Source organism: Microcebus murinus, chromosome 1, assembly GCF_040939455.1.
Source record: "Microcebus murinus isolate Inina chromosome 1, M.murinus_Inina_mat1.0, whole genome shotgun sequence".
In the NCBI taxonomy this organism is placed as follows: Eukaryota; Metazoa; Chordata; class Mammalia; order Primates; family Cheirogaleidae; genus Microcebus; species Microcebus murinus.
The window spans coordinates 150,276,095-150,297,565 of NC_134104.1; the positions used below are offsets into that span (position 1 = coordinate 150,276,095).

Sequence of the window (21,471 nt, forward strand, 5' to 3'; positions counted from 1 at the left end):
CTGAAACCCGGAATTTCATCTGCAGGAAGGCTTGCCAGTGAAGCACCCTGAGGAGGCGCAAAGTCTGACTCCCCTCTCAGCCTGAGCCGGCTGTTACTAAACAGAATGCACTGGTGGCTCCTTCTAGAAGGCAGACCCAGAAGAGGAGCCCCTCTGTGGGCTAGGCAGGGCCAAACTGGTGGTTCCCAGCCACAGCAGTCACCTGGTACCCTTTTTGCCTTTGCACAGCTCCATTTACTTGGGCTCCCACTCATTTCTGAAATGTACTCAAACTACAGGCTCACAATACTGTGGCCAGAACTCTGGCAGGACAAGGCAGGAGCACCCATCTTGCCAGAAGTGTGCTATTTTACAAGCAATAACGAATACACGTAGATGACAGGGTTCCAGAATATTGCTACCATGGATAAGAACAACCTGGCAAGGTCCTTTTAATTAATCACAGTGCTGAGTTTCTTCCTGGGCTCCGGAAGATCTCCCTTTAGCTCTCATTCTTTCTCTTTCCCTAGCTACCCGCTGCTCTCTTTCCCTTAATTTGTTACTTGCTTTTTGGTCGGAGACATACATGAATATAGCTGAAAAATAAAATAGCACCCAAAGGTTTATAATGAAAAACAGTGGTCTCCAGCCCCAATTCTTCCCTTCCTTGCAGGCCTGTCCCTTAGCCACTTTAATTCTTTTGACTCTTCCTCCTGGCAATTATAATTTTTATAATTTTTTTTAATAAAAATGTGTTCATGCTCTTTATTGGTTTATCCATTGGGAATTATCTATTGACCATGTGTGATTAGAGTTGATGCTTCTGAGATCTCTCACACTCCCCACCTCCTACCCACCCCTGTAGAGTTACATCATTTTTTCACTTAAATAAATAACATTTCATCTTTATAATCATATAAATGCATTTCACTGCAAGGAGGGTATTATAATGGTATTTCCTTCCCTTTCTATTTTTTATTTGCCTTGTGCTGGGATTGCTTGGCTGTGAATAATCTAACCGAATAATTTAACACACTCCCTCTAAGAGAGCCTGTTTTGAGGCGCGCAGTTGACTGACAGATTCTGGCTGCTGCACCTCTGGGCCCACTCTGGTGTTCCTGCCAGCCTGTGCTCTCCCAGGCTGCTCCCAGGAGACTAGGGGGAGGGGACTAGAGTAGAGCCATTTCTGCCTGACTTGGGACTCTACAATGGACAAGCTTTGCCCGGGGCTTCCCAGAGATCAGGTTGAGGCTTCCTCAGAGTTGGGCTGTGATCTGAGGCTCTTCCTCCCAATCCTTCCTCCTTCCCCTTCCCCATCACACCTGTCACATCTGCACCATGGTCTAAGGCTGGCGTCCTCAAACTACGGCCCGCAGGCCACATGCGGGTGTTTTTGCCCGTTTGTTTTTTTTACTTCAAAATAAGATATGTGAAGTATGCATAGGAATGTGTTCATGGTTTTTTTAAAACTATAGTCTGGCCCTCCAATGGTCTGAGGGACAGTGAACTGGCCCAAGGGCTCACCCTGCCTACTCCTGCTCCTCTCCACTTTAACTGGCATAGGCATACCCCCAAGACATCTCCTGCACGTCTCATCCCATCCTAGTCTTTGTTTCTTGGATGACTCACTCTGACACATGCACCACGCCCTGGGCAGAGGCTTTACCTGTGAGAGTTGCAGGGGTCCGTGTATCTGAAGTAGTACCAGGCAGAATCAACAAAGGTGTCCATCGTGTCTGTCTCTCTCTTGGCTGCTCTCTTACACCTAAGAAATAAGTGAAGTTCATCAACTGGTTTCTTTTTAAATTTTAATGCTATTTCCCACTAGCTTTTGAGAGAGCTATGACAATGAGTATGAATTTAAAATGTCATAAGAATAATGCCACATCATAAAAGACAATCCAGGGAAAGCTCTTTTTATACCTTACAGCACATGATGTTTTGACGAAATTTACAAAGTAAAACTTTCAATCTTCAACAATTAAAAGTCTCATTCTCGGCTGGGCGCGGTGGCTCAAGCCTGTAATCCTAGCTCTCTGGGAGGCCGAGGCGGGCGGATTGCTCGAGGTCAGGAGTTCGAGACCAGCCTGAGCAAGAGCGAGACCCCGTCTCTACTATAAATAGAAAGAAATTAATTGGCCAACTAATATAGAAAAAAAAAAAAATTAGCCGGGCATGGTGGCACATGCCTGTAGTCCCAGCTACTCGGGAGGCTGAGGCAGGAGGATTGCTTGAGCCCAGGAGTTTGAGGTTGCTGTGAGCTAGGCTGACGCCACGGCACTCACTCTAGCCTGGGCAACAAAGTGAGACTCTGTCTCAAAAAAAAAAAAAAAAAAAAAGTCTCATTCTCTATTTCTCTGAATTTAACCTAGTAGAAAATATAACCACCCAAAAAGACAAGACATGATTAAGTGTCTCTTTTGTGCATCCACTTCTATTTCAGGCCCCTCAAGACTGCCTTCAGCCCATGCCTGCTTTATGATGCTTATGGAGCAAATTGAAACTGAAAACCAAATGGAGTGTGATGGATTGAAAATAAACTTTTTTTCTACTTCTGCTCTGGGGTGTGGGTGCAGAATCCCACCAGGATGACCAGAGAAAGATAAGTCACCGTGGAAGCCCCAAGGCAGTAGAGGGCTAGAGCCGGCTCCCACCAGCTTGTGAAAATCAATTGTTAGCATCTCTTCCCAACTCTGTGACAGTGACGTCAAGCCTGTTGCTTGAAATTGGCCTGGTGGGCGTATGTACATCCCAGAAACTGGCAAACACCACAAATCAGAGAGCTGGTCATTACCTATTTACCACCACAGCACCGTGTAAAGCTAGCTTCCTCACAGAAGGTGAAGAGAGCCTGGTGTTTACAATGGAGAATAAAGTGGGATCCTCGGTGTGTGAAGGGTTGAACAGCAAAAGCAATTCCTGTCCCAGGGATGGAGAGGCCCTGGGAAGACCAAGGTCTCACAGGGGACCAGCTGCTACATGAATTCTTAAGAACATTCCTAGGGGTGTGAGCCTGAAAGAACCAGGTACCAAAGCCATGCCACCTAGGAACTCCAGAGAGGGCGCCCTCATCAGGCCTAGCGTGGGAGGGGCCTTAGCCCCCGTGAGGACTCCTGAAGCCCCATCAGCACCTGCTGCCTGATGGCAGAGCCGGCCACCAGCAGGGCCGCTTTGCGGCAGTGAGAAGCCACAGCCAGAGTGCATGGCTCCAATGCTGGGCTCTCCCTTCTGAGGCCAGCTGTCTCTCCAAATACTGCACTTTGGGCAGTATAAGTCCTTGGGGGCTCTTGGAGAATTTGAGGAGGAGGATGAGGAGTCCCAAGAGGAAATGATGAGTCTTCTGTTAATTTAGCATGCAAGAGCTTGAGTCTGTTTTTAATTTAAAAATAAAGTATAGTTGCATTCATATTTCACACTTGTGAAGAAGTTCATACTGGCTTTACAAATATTACCCAAGGAAAATATTACCCAAGGAAAAGCCAAACCCCCATCCCTGCCCCCAGTCCCCAAGCCAGATGATTAAATGCAAGTGGCTGAGCAGACAGCATGGGAGCCCCAGATCTGGCAGGGCTCTGGGACCCCCCCAAGAGTCCCCTGCATTTTAATCAGGGGGCCTCCCACTGGGAACAGCGGTGGTCCCTGAGGGTAGGAGCTTGTTAGAGAGAGCCCTCAGGGAATCCTGTTTCCTACCACCCAGGGCTCCTGTAGGAAGCCAGTCTCAACAGTGCATTTCTAAATTAAAGCCAGATCTTTTTATTTGGAGACCAATCAACCAAAACACAGGTAACTATTCTGGGAAATAATTAGGAGATAAAGGTTACTTTTTCTTCCTCAGCTAACCTGTGCAAGTGAGGTACAAGTGAGGAAGAAAATGCAGGGCTCAATTTATAGAAGAAATAACATCCGGCTAACACTCACCGTGGTGATACTAAAAACTAGATGATGATGAGGCCACTTGGTAAGTGGGAGGGAGAGAGGATGGTGATAGCATTATCAGTATTAGCCCCAATAGTAATTATACTAATGCTGGGTGGCAGGCACTGAGCCAAATACTTCACAGCTATTCTCTCACCTAGTCCCCAGTAACCCTGGGGCTTATGACACAGACACTGCTCATACCCCCATTTTGCAGATGAATAACTGGGGTTCAGAGTGGTTAAGGCCTTGGAGCCCAAGAGTAAGGATCCACATCCATTGGATGCTGGCCACTGCCATCCATGCCACCATGCTGTCTCACTTGGCCACACTGGCTCAGTGGCTCACAGCCTTGGGTGCTCATCAGGATCATCCAGGGAGCCCTGACCAGCAGCACCAAGGCCTGAGCTCTGCCCTCCAGGGGTTCTGCAGCCAGGGCAGGAAACCTTATCCTCGCCAACACGGCTGCACCTGCTGCGCTGGAGGCAGGCCACCACTGTCTGTGGAGGGGAAGCCCTTTGTTGTTGCTTATCAACAAAGAGTGGGTGCCATTTTCCTCTCGCAGCCCACATTTCTACCCTAATGTGGCCCACGGCTTCCTATGTTCCTGCCTACAAACTCCACCTTGAATTTTAAAACATACTTGGGTGAGGACTTGGGAGAATGGCTGGCAGGATGGCTGTGATGTTTCCATTTATTGATCACCTGCTAGGCGCCACTGCGCAGAATTACATGTGTTAATTCTAGTCTTCTGAACAGCCCTTAAAGGGGGTTATTTTAGTTTTCAATGAGGGAATCGAGGCTCAGGGAAGGTAAATGACTTTCCTAAGTCCAACAGTAGTTAGGAGGCAGAGCCAGGACTTGAATCCATGACTGTCTGACACCCCAGCTTGAGACTGTCAATCACACTGTGTGGCTACCTAATTGCCACCCTGTTAACTCAGCTCTCTACTGACAGAGGACTAACTTATTTTAAAACATCCTCATCATGACCTATAAGGCAGAGAAAAATGGCTTCTCCACAGAGGAAGAAGGAAAATACTACAGCTTGATATCTGCTATTTATTTACTTAATCAGCTGAGAATGCATCATGAAAAAATCACACCTGAGACATGCCAGTGAATTGACATGAAATTGAAAAACAGAATCCCACTTCCAAAATGAGAAGAAAGGAAATATGGTGTGTTTCAGTTTATTAAAGATCGAAGCCCCTGAGCACGCTCACTGTCTTTGCTACCATCCTGCTGCTTGTGATAAAATCTCCACTGTGATCATCGCCACTATATTGGAAAACTGCAAGGCGGAGGAGAGAAAACATTTTCTCTCATCTCCAAGAAGCTCTTTGGAATATAAAATGGAAGAAAGTGGTTTTTTACAAAGCTATCATGAAAATCGAGCTTTTCAATCAGTCACATCAGATGTTTCTGGGATAGATCTGAATTGACATGCTGCTTCCAGCAGTTCAGAGGAGAGGGAAGGATGCCCATCACAGAGGTTGGGCCACAGATTCCAGAACCTTCTTTCAGAAGTCTCAAAAGACCTGAGATGTTTTTTCCAGCCTAGCGGAAGTATGGAAGAAGGTGTGGAGTTAGCACCAGGAAGGAGGGGGAGTGTCTAAAATCCCAGCAGGGTGCTGCAGGCACAGGCAGTCACTGCTGCAGGGACTCGGCCCTTACCTGGGGCAGGAGCAGTCCACCCACTCGGAAGCTGCGGCCAGTGGGGAGCCTCCCTTGCCGGAGAGAGATGTGATGCTGGGCAAGGTCACGGGCAAGTCCTCCAGAGGCACGGGCGTGGGGCCGCAGGCTGGGCAGTGGACAATGGGGATTGGCGTGCCCCAGTACCGCTGCCGCGAGATCAGCCAGTCTTTCAGTTTATCACTTGTCACATCTCCACCCACTCTCTTCCCCCGAGCTTTCTGAGTCAGGGCTAGGAAAGCATCCTGCCGGGTCATACCTGTGAACTGAGAAGGAGAGAGCTGTTTCTCCCTGAGTAAGGCAAGTTGCCACCCCCATGCCACCGCCTGTACTGCCGTGTTTGTGTGGTTCTCCCAAGGGACCAGTCCTGTGCAGAGCCACATGACGACTTTCACAAGCCCTACCTGGGTGCTTTCGCCTTTGTAGGCACTTTCCTCCTTAAGAGAACATTAAAAATTATATTTTAGATCTGTTTTGATATAAAGACAAGTGTATTATAAATTTTGATCCTGAAAGTTTGTTTTTTTCTTCTGTTTTATTTTAAAAGAAATTAAAACCTTTTCAGACCTCTAAAAGTGTTCTGGGCCCAGGTACTGTGTGTACTGTGTCTAGCGGGTGAGCTGGCCCTGGCTCTGTGGCTCTCCTTCTCCCCAGAGCTGTGACACCTACAGAGATAATCCAATACCAGCTTTTAGCTGCCAGTGAAGAACTGCATGACATGTATTTTTAATGACTACTCCCCTGTTGGGGGAAAAGGGTGGGAAATATCCCGAAAAGAAATATTCAATATTATCCTAAAGCAGAAGGAATTCAGAGGAACAAACTGGGGCCTCGGCCTGAAGAACCAGACCACTCTTTTTGGATTCAAATGCTCCCATTTTATAGACAGCAAGGCAGAACACTAACAGTACAAAAGAGAAATTCTCTTTTCACCTGATGCTGCTTGGAGAGCCAGACTGATTATACGAATTGAGCCAGTGCAGCTTCCTGACAACCTAGACTGTGGGTGCTCTGAATGTGTTCAATGAAGACATTCTGCCCCCTGTGACATCCTGGGCTTGTGCTAGGACTGGGGCACAGGGATAAATATGATCTGCTCGTGTCCTCAGGAGCTTACTGTTACGAGGCACAAAGAGTAAGAAAACACAGCTATGTTTAGCAAGAGTAGCCCTTACTATGAAAGGTCTGAAATGTCTTCTGAAGTCCAGAGCTCCCTACCAAGGAACCACTCACACTCTGGGAAGGCATGTCTTACATTCTGTACTCTCATTACCACATAGTTATGATGCAAATCATAACATGCTCTCTTGAAAGTCTATCTTCTCCATGTGTCACTCTCTGCATGTTCTAGAAGGCCACAGATGAAAGCAGCTTTTCTCCCTCCATTCTTTTTCCACTCCCTGAAGCAATTCCTTTACTCTAGATACTCACCCTAGAGCCAGGGGAGGATACAATAGACCATCAGAAGCTATTTGAAAGAAGCCAAAGAGCATAATTAATGCTCAGAGTCCTATGCTGAGCATTGGGTGTTTCTTTGGGCACTTCAGAAGCATAATTTTGGCCTTGGGTGTCCCCTTTCTGGCCCTGCAGAAGGTTAACTAGGGCTCCCTTAGATACAGTGGCATGGACTGCCCTACCTCCAGGGAGCCTGCTTTGACAAGGTCTAAACTAAGATTTCAGTTTCCATATATTAGAGCATGATTCATGTCTGAGGATGCAATTTATGAAGTGAAGGCACAAACATGAGGTCAGAAAACACTGTCACTCCCTATAAAGGAGAAAACCTGGCCATTATTCCTTTATTCTATAGTTATATACAAATACATATAATATCCTATACATATACATATACTATCCTATAGCCAGGTAGCCCCAAACCTGAAAGACGTGGATCTTTGGGTCTAATTAAATCAGGATCACTCAGAGTGGGGCCAGCAAGCACTTCCCAGGTGATTCAGAGACATAGCCAGGTGTGGAAGCTCTATGCTAAGCCAGTGGATCCTGACTCTGGTGCACATTAGAATCACCTGGGGAGTTTTGAACACTCTTGATGTCTGACCCATGCCCTCACCACAAATAACCATCAAACCAAAATATCTGCAGTGAGACACATGTATCAGCAATGTTAAAAACTTTCCAGGTGTTTCCAATGTGCTTCCAAGTTTAAGAAGGAATGCTCTAAGCCAGCACTCTTAAACTTTAATGTGTACATGAAGCACACAGGGATTTTATTAGACCAGGATGGGATCTAAGATTCCACATCTCTAACGAGTGACGCCAATGCTGCTAGTCCAGGGACGAGACATTGAGTAGCAAGGTTCTAGGGCCTAGAATCTAGGCCCTTGATTCTCAAAATGTGGTCACTGGGCCAGTAACAGTAGCAACAGCACCTGGAAACTTATTGGAAATGCAAATTCTTGGGTCTCACCTGGGACTACTAAAGCAGAACCTCTGGATGGGGGGGGCAGGCAATCTGTGTTTTCACAAGTCACCAGGTGACTCTGAGGTGTGCTCAAGTTTGAGAATCATTGCTCCCATGTTCCCCTCCCACCCCTCGCCCCACCTCTTTCATCACACTTTCTAGTTTAGTTCAACATAGAGGCTGGGCTCAAATCATGCCAGATGCATCATTTTCAAGTGCTGCTGTCTCATGCTGGAATAACCCTGACCAAATAAATATGACCCAGAACTCCTCTGTTCATTTTTATAAATGAGTTAAACTCAAGGCATAAATAAAGTCAGTAATCTGGAAAGAACAGATATCTTCTCTAGGAAGAAGAGCCACTTTCTATCATCTCTCCCAAGAACCAGAGATTCCACAGAAAAGATATTTTTCTCAAGCAGAAGATTCCTAAATAAAATTAGCTACGTCAATACCATCCTATTCTAGGAATGGATTTGATTTAGAGGTGATAAGCTTCTAGATCTTAAGGAATAATATTGTTTGTTTTTGTAGATGAAGGACAGGAGACTACGAGACTGTTAGGTATGGGGCCAAGTGAAGGGACAGGTTGTAGTGCATCTGAAGGAAAATGTCTTATCAAACACACATCAAAGTCATCATTTTAGAAGTAAGCTCTTGGGCCATGCCATGGGGTACCAACCTCGGCAGAGTTGCTCAGTCTCTCTGTGCCATCTGGCAAAGTTTCAATGACTTCAGAGTAGGACAGGCCCAGAGTTTGGGCTAACTTGGTATCCTCCGAGCTGGTGCTGGGAATTCCTATTCAGAGGGGAAGAAACACAAAACATCTCCTTAACAAGTGCTCAAATCACAAAATAATTGACAGTACTGACACTCAGCTTTAGTTTCTTCAAGGAGACTATCTCTTGTAGTTATGGAAGTTTTAAAGTCATACAACATTCATTGGGAAAATGGAACACAGTGTTGGAGAAACCCACCACCCTAGCACAACCAGTTTACCCTATTGGTATTATATCCTTTAAGTCCTTTTCCTTTGCTTAATTTCTTTTTAAAAATAGGTATAATCCTAAAATACTCAATTTTGAGTGCTTTTTGCCAATGAAACAGTAAATAACAAGCATTTGTGGAAGGCTCTTCTTTGAATTCCCTCAGTGACAGGGGACAGTGGTTTTCTCTCCAGAGGCAGGGATGATTCCTCCAGCATTTCCCAGCACCCTAGAAAAATCCACTCAGTCAGGAAGTCAAAAGCCAGCAACTGGGTTTTGTTCCCAAAGGCAACAGTACATTCTAAACAGACATTTATTCTTCAACCCAGATAGGTTCTTGAGGAAGGTTGTTGAGCATTAGTAAATCACTCAGCCAGCCTGCTGTTTTGGCTTTAGCTATTCATAAAAATAGAGCTTTTTTTTGTCCCCAGTTGTTGGTTCCATAAGGGCAGAGTTTCTCAACCTTGGTACCACCAACATTAAGGACTTTGTTGCAGGAGATGTTCTACACATTGTAGGATATTGAGCAGCATCCCTGGCCCCTGCTAGTAGCACTCCCTGAGATGTGACAAACAAAAATGTCTCCAAAATTGCCAAATGTCTCCTGATGGCAAAATCGCCCTTGGTTGAGAACTCTTGCTACAGGGTCATCTGTCAAAACTGCTGACATGGTTGTGGAACACATCATGTGGAAACTGAGAGAAATAAAACTAAGGGTAATGCACAAAATGCTTAAGTCAGCTCTTAGAACAGCCTCTCTGGACACTGTCCTAAAAGGGTAGTTGAATGTGTGGGAGACATGTTCTAAAGCTCTTTGGTATGATGAAAAGCTCTGTGACATTATGGAAAGTTCTATAGTGTTCTAGCTGAGATTACTCACAAAAAACATCTAATGAAGCAAATAAATGTTGACTGGACTTAAAGGATGAGGACAAATGGCAAGAAATAAATAGTACCAAAAAGAAGGGAAAAATAGTCATTTACTACATTCCACAACAGAGTGTGGAATAAGTAGGAGTAATGTTTAAAAGGAGACTTTGTAATCAGAAAATTTATTTGCCCATATAAAGAACGCTCTAGGCCAGGGTGTTGGTCATGTGAAGTCCAGTGGAACATGAATTATTTGTATCAGTGCAGGTGGGATGGCAAAAATACCACTTGGTTATTTCTGCTTCTGTTCTTCTTGGAGGACAAAAAGCAGTAATTTAGAAAGTGTTAATTATGCAACTGTGGGAAATCAAGACAACAGGAAAAACGATTTTCCATGCACACCTAAAAATTTTGATTTTTTTCCCTCCAGAACTCTCAATATTATATCAGTGATTTGAATCAAAAGACTAACCAAACAAACAAACAGACCCCCACTCCAAAAAACCCATATCAATAAATGCTTCTTTTACTGCTTATCCTGGCTGGTTATATGTAATAAATTTTACTAACTATAAAATGCATAAAATAATAGAACAAATTATTTTTTTAAACAACACACTTAAAATGGTCAAAAGACAGTAACATCAATTTTCTTCTTTGATGTTTCTTCAAACCACTTCGTCAAAAACCGATCTGAGCACCGTGAGGAAAAAAACTGTGAATATAAGAAGAAATGCTACTTCTGTGTGCTAGGAAATAGTGTGGAAATAATTCCCTATGCAAGGTTTTGGTAGTCTGGAGACTGGCTGGAATCTGCAGTAGGAATGTTGGTAAAGAGAGATGCACGGGTCTATTCTAAAGGAAGGCGATTTTGGACAAGCTGTCTTTAGGTTCCCATCTCTTTGTTCACTCTCAGACTTCCTGTTGCATGACGATAGTTTTGAACGCTCACGAATGAGTAAGGCTGCCAAGGACATCCAATTTACAGTTCTAAATATGCCTTCAATTTTACTGCTGTTTCACAATCCTTTTCTTGAATAGCTCAAGTTTACCTCCTCCACAAAGCCTTCACCAAAAACCCAACCCACATTGATCATTTGTGCTTTGAACCCCCTCTCAGCAGTTACTGTTGGTACTGTGATTTTTGAAACTGGATTTTCTTTTTCTTTTTTGTAGAGACAGAGTCTCACTTTGTTGCCCAAGCTAGAGTGAGTGCCGTGACGTCACCCTAGCTCATAGCAACCTCAAACTCCTGGGCTCAAGTGATCCTTCTGCCTCAGCCTCCTGAGTAGCTGGGACTATAGGCATGTGCCACCATGCCCGGCTAATTTTTTCTATATATATATATCTTAATTGGCCAATTAATTTCTTTCTATTTATAGTAGAGACAGGGTCTCGCTCTTGCTCAGGCTGGTTTCCAACTCCTAACCTCGAGCAATCCACTCACTTCAGCCTCCCAGATTGCTAGGATTACAGGCGTGAGCCACCTCGCCTGGCCTGAAATTGGATTTTCATCTGAGTTATATTATTCCCCACATCATATGCACAAGTCTCACCAACTAACCCTACGGGCAAGATTTGCAGGCCAGACTTTGTTTTTTTATTATTCTCAATAGCAAATAGCAAGGTGCAATATACTTAGTATGTTTTCAAAATGTATTTCTTAAATAAGGGATGATTATATGAAGGGGGATTTCATTTTTACAAAGAGGCAAAACAGATCATAGAAATCAACAGTCAGCTCTTCCAGAAGATAGCAACAGGTGAGTATTTCGATCTTAAACCTGCAAAATATATTATCGTGATTATATTTTAACAGCTACTTACCTATTTTTGCATCTAGAGAGCCCTCAAAGTCAGCTTTGGCCATGATGACGACAGGGACCTCCTGCTGGGTGAGCATGTTCACAGCCGTCACAGGAGTGAGGCAATCTGAAAATGAGAGCAAATAACTGTGGATGCCAGTCAGCTGAAACACCAACACCACCTGAATCTCAGAGGAAACAAGCGAGAAAAAGAAGCATTAGAACTTCTGTGTTTTGTGCTAATTGTTAGAGAATTTGTCCTTTGAAGGGTATTACTAGATAATTCACACCAGTGGAAAATCAAAAGATTAAACAAGCACACAAGAAAATATTCATCCAGGCTAATAAGAAGTGAAAATAGCATTTCTGCTTTTCCAGATGGTGAGGGAAGATATTCCAACACTTTTGAAAAATACCTCAAATATACAGAAGAATGAGAAGCACAAAATCTATCTGTAGTGAAAGTAGGAGACATCTGAAATTCTAAACCATAACATGTGAAGATACAAGTGGACAAGGAGTAGAAAATGACTGAGCAGAAAGGAGGAAAAGAGATTTCTAGACATTCTAAGACAAAAGACTTTCTACCCATGTACCCTGTTCTTAGGAGACACTGGAGGATGTGTTCCAGCAAAATGAAGTGGTAAATCAAAAAAGAGAATGGCATGGGATCCAGGAAATGGGGGATCCAACAAAGCAAAAAGGGTAATGACATTCACAGAACACAGACAAAGGGAAGTTCTGGGAGGAAAGATGTGTAGCAGAGACCTGGAGAGGGACCAGGTCAGATCTGAGCAGAACATAGGACATCTTCAGGAAAAGAGATTATCTGGCAGATTGGAATATGTAGCAAACTGTATTGAGAGGAGTTCCAAGGATCTCTGGAGATAATGTGGGACGATTTAGCCAGAAAGTCAAAGAATACAAAACAAATGAAAAAAAAAATGAGGACATTATGAATTTCAGGAAAAACAAAAAGTTATATAAAAAGGAAAAATGTAATCATAGTATACTTGGCTCAGTTGTGAGCAATGTTTATGTGGCCCTAATAAAACACTAATTTATCCAAACATTGTATCATCTTAAATGAAGGTTATTACAACTTCTGCAGCGGGGAGACAAGCCATACATGTACAATGTACATATCTTCACTGAATACACATAGGGTTGGAAGCATAAAGATCTAAGTAAAATCCCAAAGGAAGAAGGGATGGGAGGTGGTAAACAATTAGTAAGTTCCCTTGGGTTAATTTACAATATAAACAACTAACAATAGTTATAATTTATGAACTCTCACTATTTATAACACTTGCTATGTTTTTAGGACTTCACGTAATTATCTAAAATACATTTTATAAACCTCAAAATTAAAATAAGTGTAGGAATTAGGACTGATATTTTAAAGAGGTAAAAACAGGCTCCATAGGCATCTAAGCCAGCTCTTATCTTTTTTCACCTTGGGTGCCAGGAAGCACAGTATGAGATGAGGTAGAAATAAGAATGAAAATCAACCCAAATAGGTCTCTCCGAGGCTGAGGTTCAGCCAGTACCCCTGGCGCAGATGTATTAGCTGGGAGCCACCTGTTGCCCAAGCTGGCCAAGTACAGACTCACTTCTCAAAGTGGAGACCCATTATTTCTGATTCCATATTGTCCCTTCTCAAAGAAGAGATGTATATTTGCAAATTCTGCAATTATGATATAATACTATCAGGAGGCTGGGAGGTGAGGAGTGGTGGAGTAAGAGAAAAAGTCACAAGGCAATGGCTAGAATTGCTGAATTGGGAGAAAGCAGTATAGGCATATTACACAGACGTGGAGGTCTAAGCCAGAGAAACAGCATGTGGCATAGACTACCAGTGGATTCTTGGATCTGCCCCCTCTTTTGCTTCGTCAATACGATGTTGAGTTGAACACATGGCTAAGTGTTTATTTTAGGTAATGGCAGCACTGTTCAGTCTGCCTTGCAGCTAGGTGTGGCCATAAGGTATGTGCAGAAACAGCTGCTAAAAGGGAAGGCATAAGCCCGCTTTCTCCCTACTCCCTCCCTGGATTGCAGATGAAGTGTAGAGAAACTCAGATACATGGAGAAGGGCAAGACTCTAAAAAGGTAGAGCAGGAAGATGGAAGGAGTGCTGGCCCTGATGACCTCACAAAGTAGACGTCACACACACTCAAGAGTTTCATGTGGGCGACAAATAAGCTCCTGTTTATCTAGGACTCTGTCATAGCCACCAAACTTATACCCTAAGTAATACATAATAATTGAGGCTGCAGTGAGCTATGATTGTGCCATTGCATTGTAGTACAGGCAACAGAGCGAGACCTTGTCTCAAAAGGGAAGAAAGGGAAGGAAGGAAGGAAAGGAGGGAGGGAGGGAGGGAGGGAGGGAGGGAAGGAAGGAAGGAAGGAAGGAAGGAAGGAAGGAAGGAAGGAAGGAAGGAAGGAAGGAAGGAAGGAAGAAAGAAAGAAAGAAAAAACGAAGAAAATTAAAGTAATCATGAATTGTTACCATTTTTATACCTGATAAGTTATCAAAAACTTCTAGAAGAATAATGCTAATATTTGTGAAGTTGCAGTGAAATTCATATATCATTGGATATAGCACTGGAAATTGATATAGCCCTTTCAGAAACCAATAAAAGCAACATGTAACAAGAACTAGAAAAATGTTCCTAATCTTTTGACCAAAAAAATCCCACTCTTGGGAATGTCTCCTAAGGAAAGTTATATAGAAGCAAAGAGCCATGTTGACATAAATCATCATAGTGGTTGTTCCAAAACAGCCCTGAACATGAAAAAGGCCAATATTCAACATGATAAGGAAGACTTAAGATATCATGGTACAGCTTCAAATGGAAATTTAGTTAAAAAAAATTAAGTACATTGAGTTCACAGAACATTATGTATGGATTTACAGTGGTCCCCAACCTTTTTGGCACCAGGGACTGGTTTCACGGAAGACAATTTTTGCACGGACTGAGGGTGAGGGGGTGGGGTGTCGTGGGTTGGGGAGATGGTACAGCGCTCAGTACTCGGCCTGTTTTCTAATAGGCCACAGATTGGTACCAGGCCACGGCCCAGGGTTGGGGACCACAGGAAAAAGGCAATTATGAAGCCTACATAAATACAAAGAAAACATTTTTTGGCAGCATATCAGAAAGTGAAGACCAGAAAATAGAGGAAGAAGCAGTCTGATTTTTAAGAAACGTGTATGTGACAACGTGAATTAAAAAGTAATATGACCACATGCAAAAGAATGAAGTTGGATCCTTACTTCATACCATATATAAAAATGAACTCAAAATGGATTAAAGACCCAAATATAAAATCTAAAACTATAAAACTCTTAGAAAACATATGTATAAATATTTGTGACCTTTGATTAGGCAATGGTATTTTTAGATATATCCCTCAAAACAAAAGAAAAAATTGATAGATTGGACTTTATCAAAATGAAAAACTTGTGCTTCAAAGGGTATCATCAAGAAAGTGAAAAGACAAACCCAGAATTAAGAACAACCAGTGAAACTTCATCTGTATTTACAGCCGCTTCCCATCCATTGCATCACAGCCTGAGCTCCGCCTCCCTGCCCAACCACCCTACCCCCATCCGTGGAAAATTTGTCTTCCATGAAACTGGTCACTGGTGGCAAAAAGGTTGGGGACTGCTGTTGTAAACCATGTATCTGGTAAGAGACTGGTATCTAGACTATATAAAGAACTATTACAATAAAAGAATAAAAAGACAAAAATTAAAATTAAAAATTAAAAAATGGGCAAAGGATCTGAACAAATATTTCTCCACAGAAGACATATAAATGGCCAGTAAACTCATGAACAGATGGTTGGCAATATAAGCTATCAGGGAAACGCAAATCAAAACCATGAGATACCACTTCACTCTCATGAGGATGACCGTAATCAAAAAGACAGACAGTAACAAGTGTTGATAAGGATGTGAAGAAATCAGAACTCTCATGCACTGCTGGTGGGAATGTAAAATGGTGAAGCCACTTTGGAAAAAAGTCTGGAAGTTTCTCAAACATAGAATTACTTTATGGCCCAGCAATTCCACTCCTGGGTATAGAGCCAAGGAAGTGAAAACACAAGTCCATATGTCCACAGAAAATTTGTATGAATGTTCATAGCAGCATTATTCGTAATAGCAAAAAAGTAGAAATAACCCAAATGTCTATTAAGTAATAAATGGATGAATAAAATGTGGTGTATCCATACAATGGAGTATTATTTGGAAATAAAAAGGAATGAAGTATTGACACATACTACAACATGGAGCAACCTTGAAAACATCATGCTAAGTGAAAGAATCCAGACATAAAAGGACAAGTATCATGTGATTCCGTTTATATGAAATGTCCAGAACAGGAAAATCTATGAAGACAGAAATTAGATTAGTGGTTGCCTATGGCTGGGCATTAGTCAGGAACAGGTGGGGAGGGGGTGACTGCTAGAGGGCCTGAGATTTCTTTTAGGGATGATGAAAATGTTCTAAAATTGACTATAATGATGGTTGCACAACGCTATGAATATACTAAAACCAGAGAATTGTACACTTTAAGTGGGTGAACTGTATGGTATGTAAATTATATCTCAATAAAGTTACTGTAAGAGAGAGTAATAAAATATTAACAGATTTGCAATGAATGAATGATATTAATAGCAACTTGTATGCTGTATCTGGCCAAAACCTATTTCTTAGAAAGGACACAACTAAACGCTGAAGTTCCTGATCAGGTCTAGTGTTCTCCAGATTTCTTATAACTCCAGTGCTGGGGGAATCCAAGAACTTCATGGAGAATTCCAAAGAAACAAGAATTTCACATGGTGGTTAGATAACAGCTGAACGCTTTAGTCATTACAAAGGAAACATTCCAGACAAAAGGTATCCTCTGCTCTCAGGGCACCCACTGCAAAGAAAGCAGGTCTTTCATGCTGTCTGGAAAGACAGACAAAGGACTTTCATTTGGTGTTTACCAAAGCAGTGGTCCATGCACCTGATTCCCAGGGACACTCTATTGAAATGGGGTTCTGAGGTCAAGTGAGTGTGACGAGGGTTGCCTATGACCTCCTCTCTTAGACAGGTGCAGTGCACACTAGCAGAGCAAAGGCTCTCAGGAGTCCAGAGCAAAGAAACCTGTTTAGTTTTGCTTATTCCAGAATTTTTAACCACAGAAGCTTTTCTCTCCTCATAACATCTATTAACATGTGCTGAAAGAACACTACTAAAAACAGTTTGGTTAAAAACCAAATCATTACCCCCACATTATAGATCTGCTCCCCACCCCTTTGTCCCACCCCCATGTTGATACTATGGAGACAGGGGCAAAACAATAGGAGCAATTAATTATTTAATGTTCTGGGGCCTCCAGGGAGGCTCTTGCTCTCTAATGTATCTCTAATGTGTCAATAACAACAGGGTTCTATGTTCCCTTTACAGAGACCTCATTTGCTCTTTTGGCAAAAAATGCATTGTGTAGATAGTTGGTGACTCAGAGCTGAAACGTGTGGTTCCAAAGCCCCAGGGTTTGAATACTTTAATATTAGGAATGCAAGAAAAGGCTTCGGGAAAAGACAGAACAGCTTCTAGAACTCTGATGATATTTTTCTATTGATGCCTTTTATGGTCTTTAGTTCCTATCAAGTCAGAGCTTACATAACATGACTTAAGTCAGAGTTGGTCAGCTGAGAAAAGGAGGCGACGTCAATGATTATGGAAATAAACTAAATTTCAAGAGCTCTGGGGAAGCACTTTACTTTTTTCCCTCTCTTAAAGGAATTTTTACAAAATTATAGGATACTAAGCAAAAACAGTACATATAGTCAATAACATCAGCAACCCAGTTGGCCGAGACAGAAATCAGGGAATCATTCCAGGATCCCCCACCCTTGCCGCCTTCCACACTCCTCAGAGCTATGCCCTTCCTCCACTCTGACTCCGGCTGTTGAGGTCCTCACAGCCCTTTCCCTGACTAATGGGCTCAGCTGGTCTGCCACTCAAGCATCACCCCATGTGTGTCTTCTCCTCCTCAGAGCTCCTTCTCTACCCACAAGGTCCTCCAAGACCCCTGAATGACAGCCCTATCACTTGCTCTGCCAAGAAAGCTTGACAAAAGGTGACATGCTCTTCCTTGAGTCAGCCAGATGGATCTGGGACCAGAACCTTGGTCATCTTGTGCCAAATCAAGAGCTAATATGTAGAAACCAAATTAGCAACAGTAGGAACTCATGTTTGAGAATTTAAACTCCTGCAGGTAATAAATCCAGTCACAAATGTAGGCTGCCATGACCCATGGTGGCCACTGCTTTAACACTTGTTACCCTCAAAATCTGACATTCAAGGAAAAAAATAAGCCAGTCAGCAATGGTAAATGACAGCAGTGATAACGACGTTCTAGTTTAAAATGTAACCTCAAAGACCAGAAGAGGCATAAGTCCATATTCCTGGGGTAATTTTAATTCACCTTTTGGGAAAATTATATTATACTCAATGCACCATACTGGACTTATGTGACTGTAATGTCATATGTCAAAATCCAGGGACTCATGCAAATTAATCTAGAGACTCTGAATAAACTGACATCTGCAAAAAGAATATTTTTACTCTGAAAATTGGAACTGGAAAAATTCAGTGCCAAGTATAATGATCCATTTGGAATTATTTCAGACATTATTAAAAAGAGGGGAGAAAGTAGCTAATGAGCCATTCCAAATGGAACATTACACTTGGCACTAAAGATGCCAAAACGAATGACCAGGCCAAGTCAGGTGTGCTGATACTCATGTGGTCATGAAAACCATGCTATTTGTAGAAAATGAAATAATTTCTCCATTTCTTACATATGAAAATGTTCTGAATTTATACAGTGCCTTTCGTCTCAGGAACTCTATCTTTTATAATTTATTAGCTCGTTAATCTCCTCTTAATATTACTTAATTTTAATTTGTGTCCCCAAATTAACCATAAGAAAAAATGTGAGGTCTATACATTTACATTTTTTAGTCTTTCAATTTTGCATATTATTCAACCATTATAGCCCTCAAGGAATCTCAAATTGCTCATGAGAGTAAAAACTGTTGAGGTTTCCCTTTAAACTAAACAGTTGAAAAGAATCTAATCTTTCTTTTGAGTAAATACAGAACCTGAGAGAGTGGTATTGGGCTTTATAGGCATACACTGAAATTTTAACTCAAAAGAGTCTTTTCTCTGTTCCGAAAGATAACAAAAAGAGGTGAAACCAACAGATGACACCTGCCTTGTGTGGGGCAAATGACGTGTGCATCTGGCTGTCCTCTGTTCTGACCCCCAGGAGCATTCACAGTTAAGACTGAAGGGCTCATCTATGTACCCCCAAGAGAGTGCACAGCAGCCTCTTGGGAAGCGCTACCTAATTTGAATCTGGCTTTAATACTCTAAGTGAACATTTGGAAGTTTTAAGCAGAGGGAATTTGGATGACATTGTCTCTCTCTCTCTCCAACCTGGTATCAGGAAATGTTTCATTCAGGTTATCTCGAAAATGGCAAGTTCATATCACCATCCAAAACATTTTTGTTAGTCAAATAATAATAGAGGTGTCCCAAAAGTTGCCATACATGGGTAAAATGGGAAATTGTAGCTAAATGTATCTCCCCCCCCCCCCCAGACAGAGTCTGACTCTGTTGCCCGGGCTAGAATGCCGAGTGCTGTGGCATCAGCCCAGCTCACAGCAACCTCAAACTCCTGGGCTCAAGCAATCCTTCTGCCTCAGCCTCCCGAGTAGCTGGGACTACAGGCATGCGCCACCATGTCTGGCTAATTTTTTCTATATATATTAGTTGGCCAATTAATTCTTTCTGTTTATAGTAGAGACGGGGTCTCGCTCTTGCTCAGGCTGGTCTCAAACTCCTGAGCTCAAACGATCTGCCTGCCTCGGCCTCCCAGAGTGCTAGGATTATAGGTGTGAGCCACCATGCTGGGCCTATATGTATCTTTATTTACAAAATAATTATTATAAAATTTTACAAAATTTTTCTTTATACAAAGGGACACTGTGCATTTCAGACTCCAATAATTCAGATTGTGTACTTTGGGATGATGTTTATTATCTATGAAAGAGAACAGAGATGAGATTTTTGTAGGAATATTTAAATTACTCCAGAGACCTATTTCTTTTTCTTTTCTTTTCTTTTTTTTTTTTGAGACAGAGTCTCACTTTGTTGCCTAGGCTAGAGTGAGTGCTGTGGCCTCAGCCTAGCTCATAGCAACCTCAAACTCCTGGCCTCAAGTGATCCTTCTGCCTCGGCCTCCCGAGTGGCTGGGACTACAGGCATGCGCCACCATGCCCAGCTCATTTTTTCTATACATTTTTAGTTGGCCAATTAATTTCTTTCTATTTATAGTAGAGACGGGGTCTCGCTCTTGCTCAGGCTGGTTTTGAACTCCTGACCTCGAGAAATCCACCCGCCTTGGCCTCCCAAAATGTTAGGATTACAGGCGTGAGCCACCGTGCCCAGCCAGAGACCTATTTCTAAACTGATAATGGACCTCCTTTTACCTACCTAGACTCCATATCCAATTTCCTCTGCTGAGAGCCCCTAAGTTTGTTTTCGAGAACTACCCTTCCTTCACTGGTTACAGTCCTGGTGATCCATCAAGGTCGTTGCCTGGCCTTCACTCGGCCAAGAAAAAGGCCAAGGGCCCCAGCTGCACTGATCAGACACCTTGAAACAAGTGCTGCAAGTACTGAAGGCAGGTTAGAGCAGATTTACTCTTATAGTGGCCCTCAAGGCACTGTTACTTCCTGCTCCCCAAACCCTCAGTGCTGCCCAGTCCTCTTCCAGACAGGTTTTTCAGCTATTCCTCTAGTCAGCAAGCTTCCCCACAGCCTTCTCGCGTGTTCCCCTTTTCCTCTGGGTTAGCCAGAGATGGATTCTATTGCTTGCAACCACAGAATCCTGACGAACACATAAGCACTCCCCAAGTCTTCATGGACCAGTTACAACTTGATATGCTACTTCCAGGTCAGCTGGACCCAGGCATAAAGCAGAGCTGTGAAAGACCCGTACTGAGGACTCTGCCTGCTCTGATGACCATATGAATTCCTTAAAATAAAATTAAGTTGTTGGAAAAGTTTTCTCTAATTCTCACTGGCTTCTTTCTAGTCCCTGTTGATGTAGTTTTATTTGATGGCAGAATTATAAATTAAGGAGGAGATTCTATTCCCACCAGAAAAGCACTTTAAATTTAGATTATATCGAAAGGGAGAGAGCTGAGCTTTCAATCAGAAGCAAGATGCAGACAAAATAGAAACTCACAGTGAAACCAGAGGAAGGCAACTTAATGTTTTCAGAGCTCATTTTTATCCTCCATGTTCCAAAATAAAAAAAATAAAACATAAGGCTAAGGTGAAGAACAAACCACATACGATGACACATGCGAGGGACTGGGAACTCTGAATCACCGTCCACTGTAAGGAAACAATCCTATTGCCCCATCCTTCACTGCCAGCTCACCTTTGCCAGGGACAAGTGCCTTCCGAAAGGCTTCCTTCAGAGAGCTGTCCCCGTGTAAGAGTCTGTGACCGGGGGAGATGGCCACGTGGGAAGTGCCGTAAACGGCCTCGGGGGTGGCTGTGTAGGCGGTCAGCTGTTCTCCTGTGACTTGCCCATCAACCTGGCAGGAGGAGAGAAGAGTTATTTCATTTATTAGCTCTCCCTTTGGGTTGTGTCCCTCCCCAACTATGTCACCTTCCCCTTCCCTCCTCATTTGCAAACCTTGACAACAGCTTCTGACCACTGG

At 42.9% G+C, this 21,471-nt stretch overlaps 1 protein-coding gene across 1 annotated transcript in view; it reads right to left on the reverse strand.

Annotated features, from left to right (window-relative positions):
- The window catches only part of LARS2 (leucyl-tRNA synthetase 2, mitochondrial), a 157,199-nt gene that overhangs the window by 51,151 nt on the left and 84,577 nt on the right, over nt 1–21,471 (reverse strand). Inside the window, exons 9-13 of the mRNA XM_012770326.3 lie at nt 21,186–21,345; nt 11,695–11,799; nt 8,694–8,809; nt 5,572–5,855; nt 1,646–1,744 (exon numbers count right to left, since the gene is read on the reverse strand). Of these exons, the coding sequence (XP_012625780.3) occupies nt 1,646–1,744; nt 5,572–5,855; nt 8,694–8,809; nt 11,695–11,799; nt 21,186–21,345 (764 nt within the window). The remainder of the gene's footprint in view (nt 1–1,645; nt 1,745–5,571; nt 5,856–8,693; nt 8,810–11,694; nt 11,800–21,185; nt 21,346–21,471) is intronic.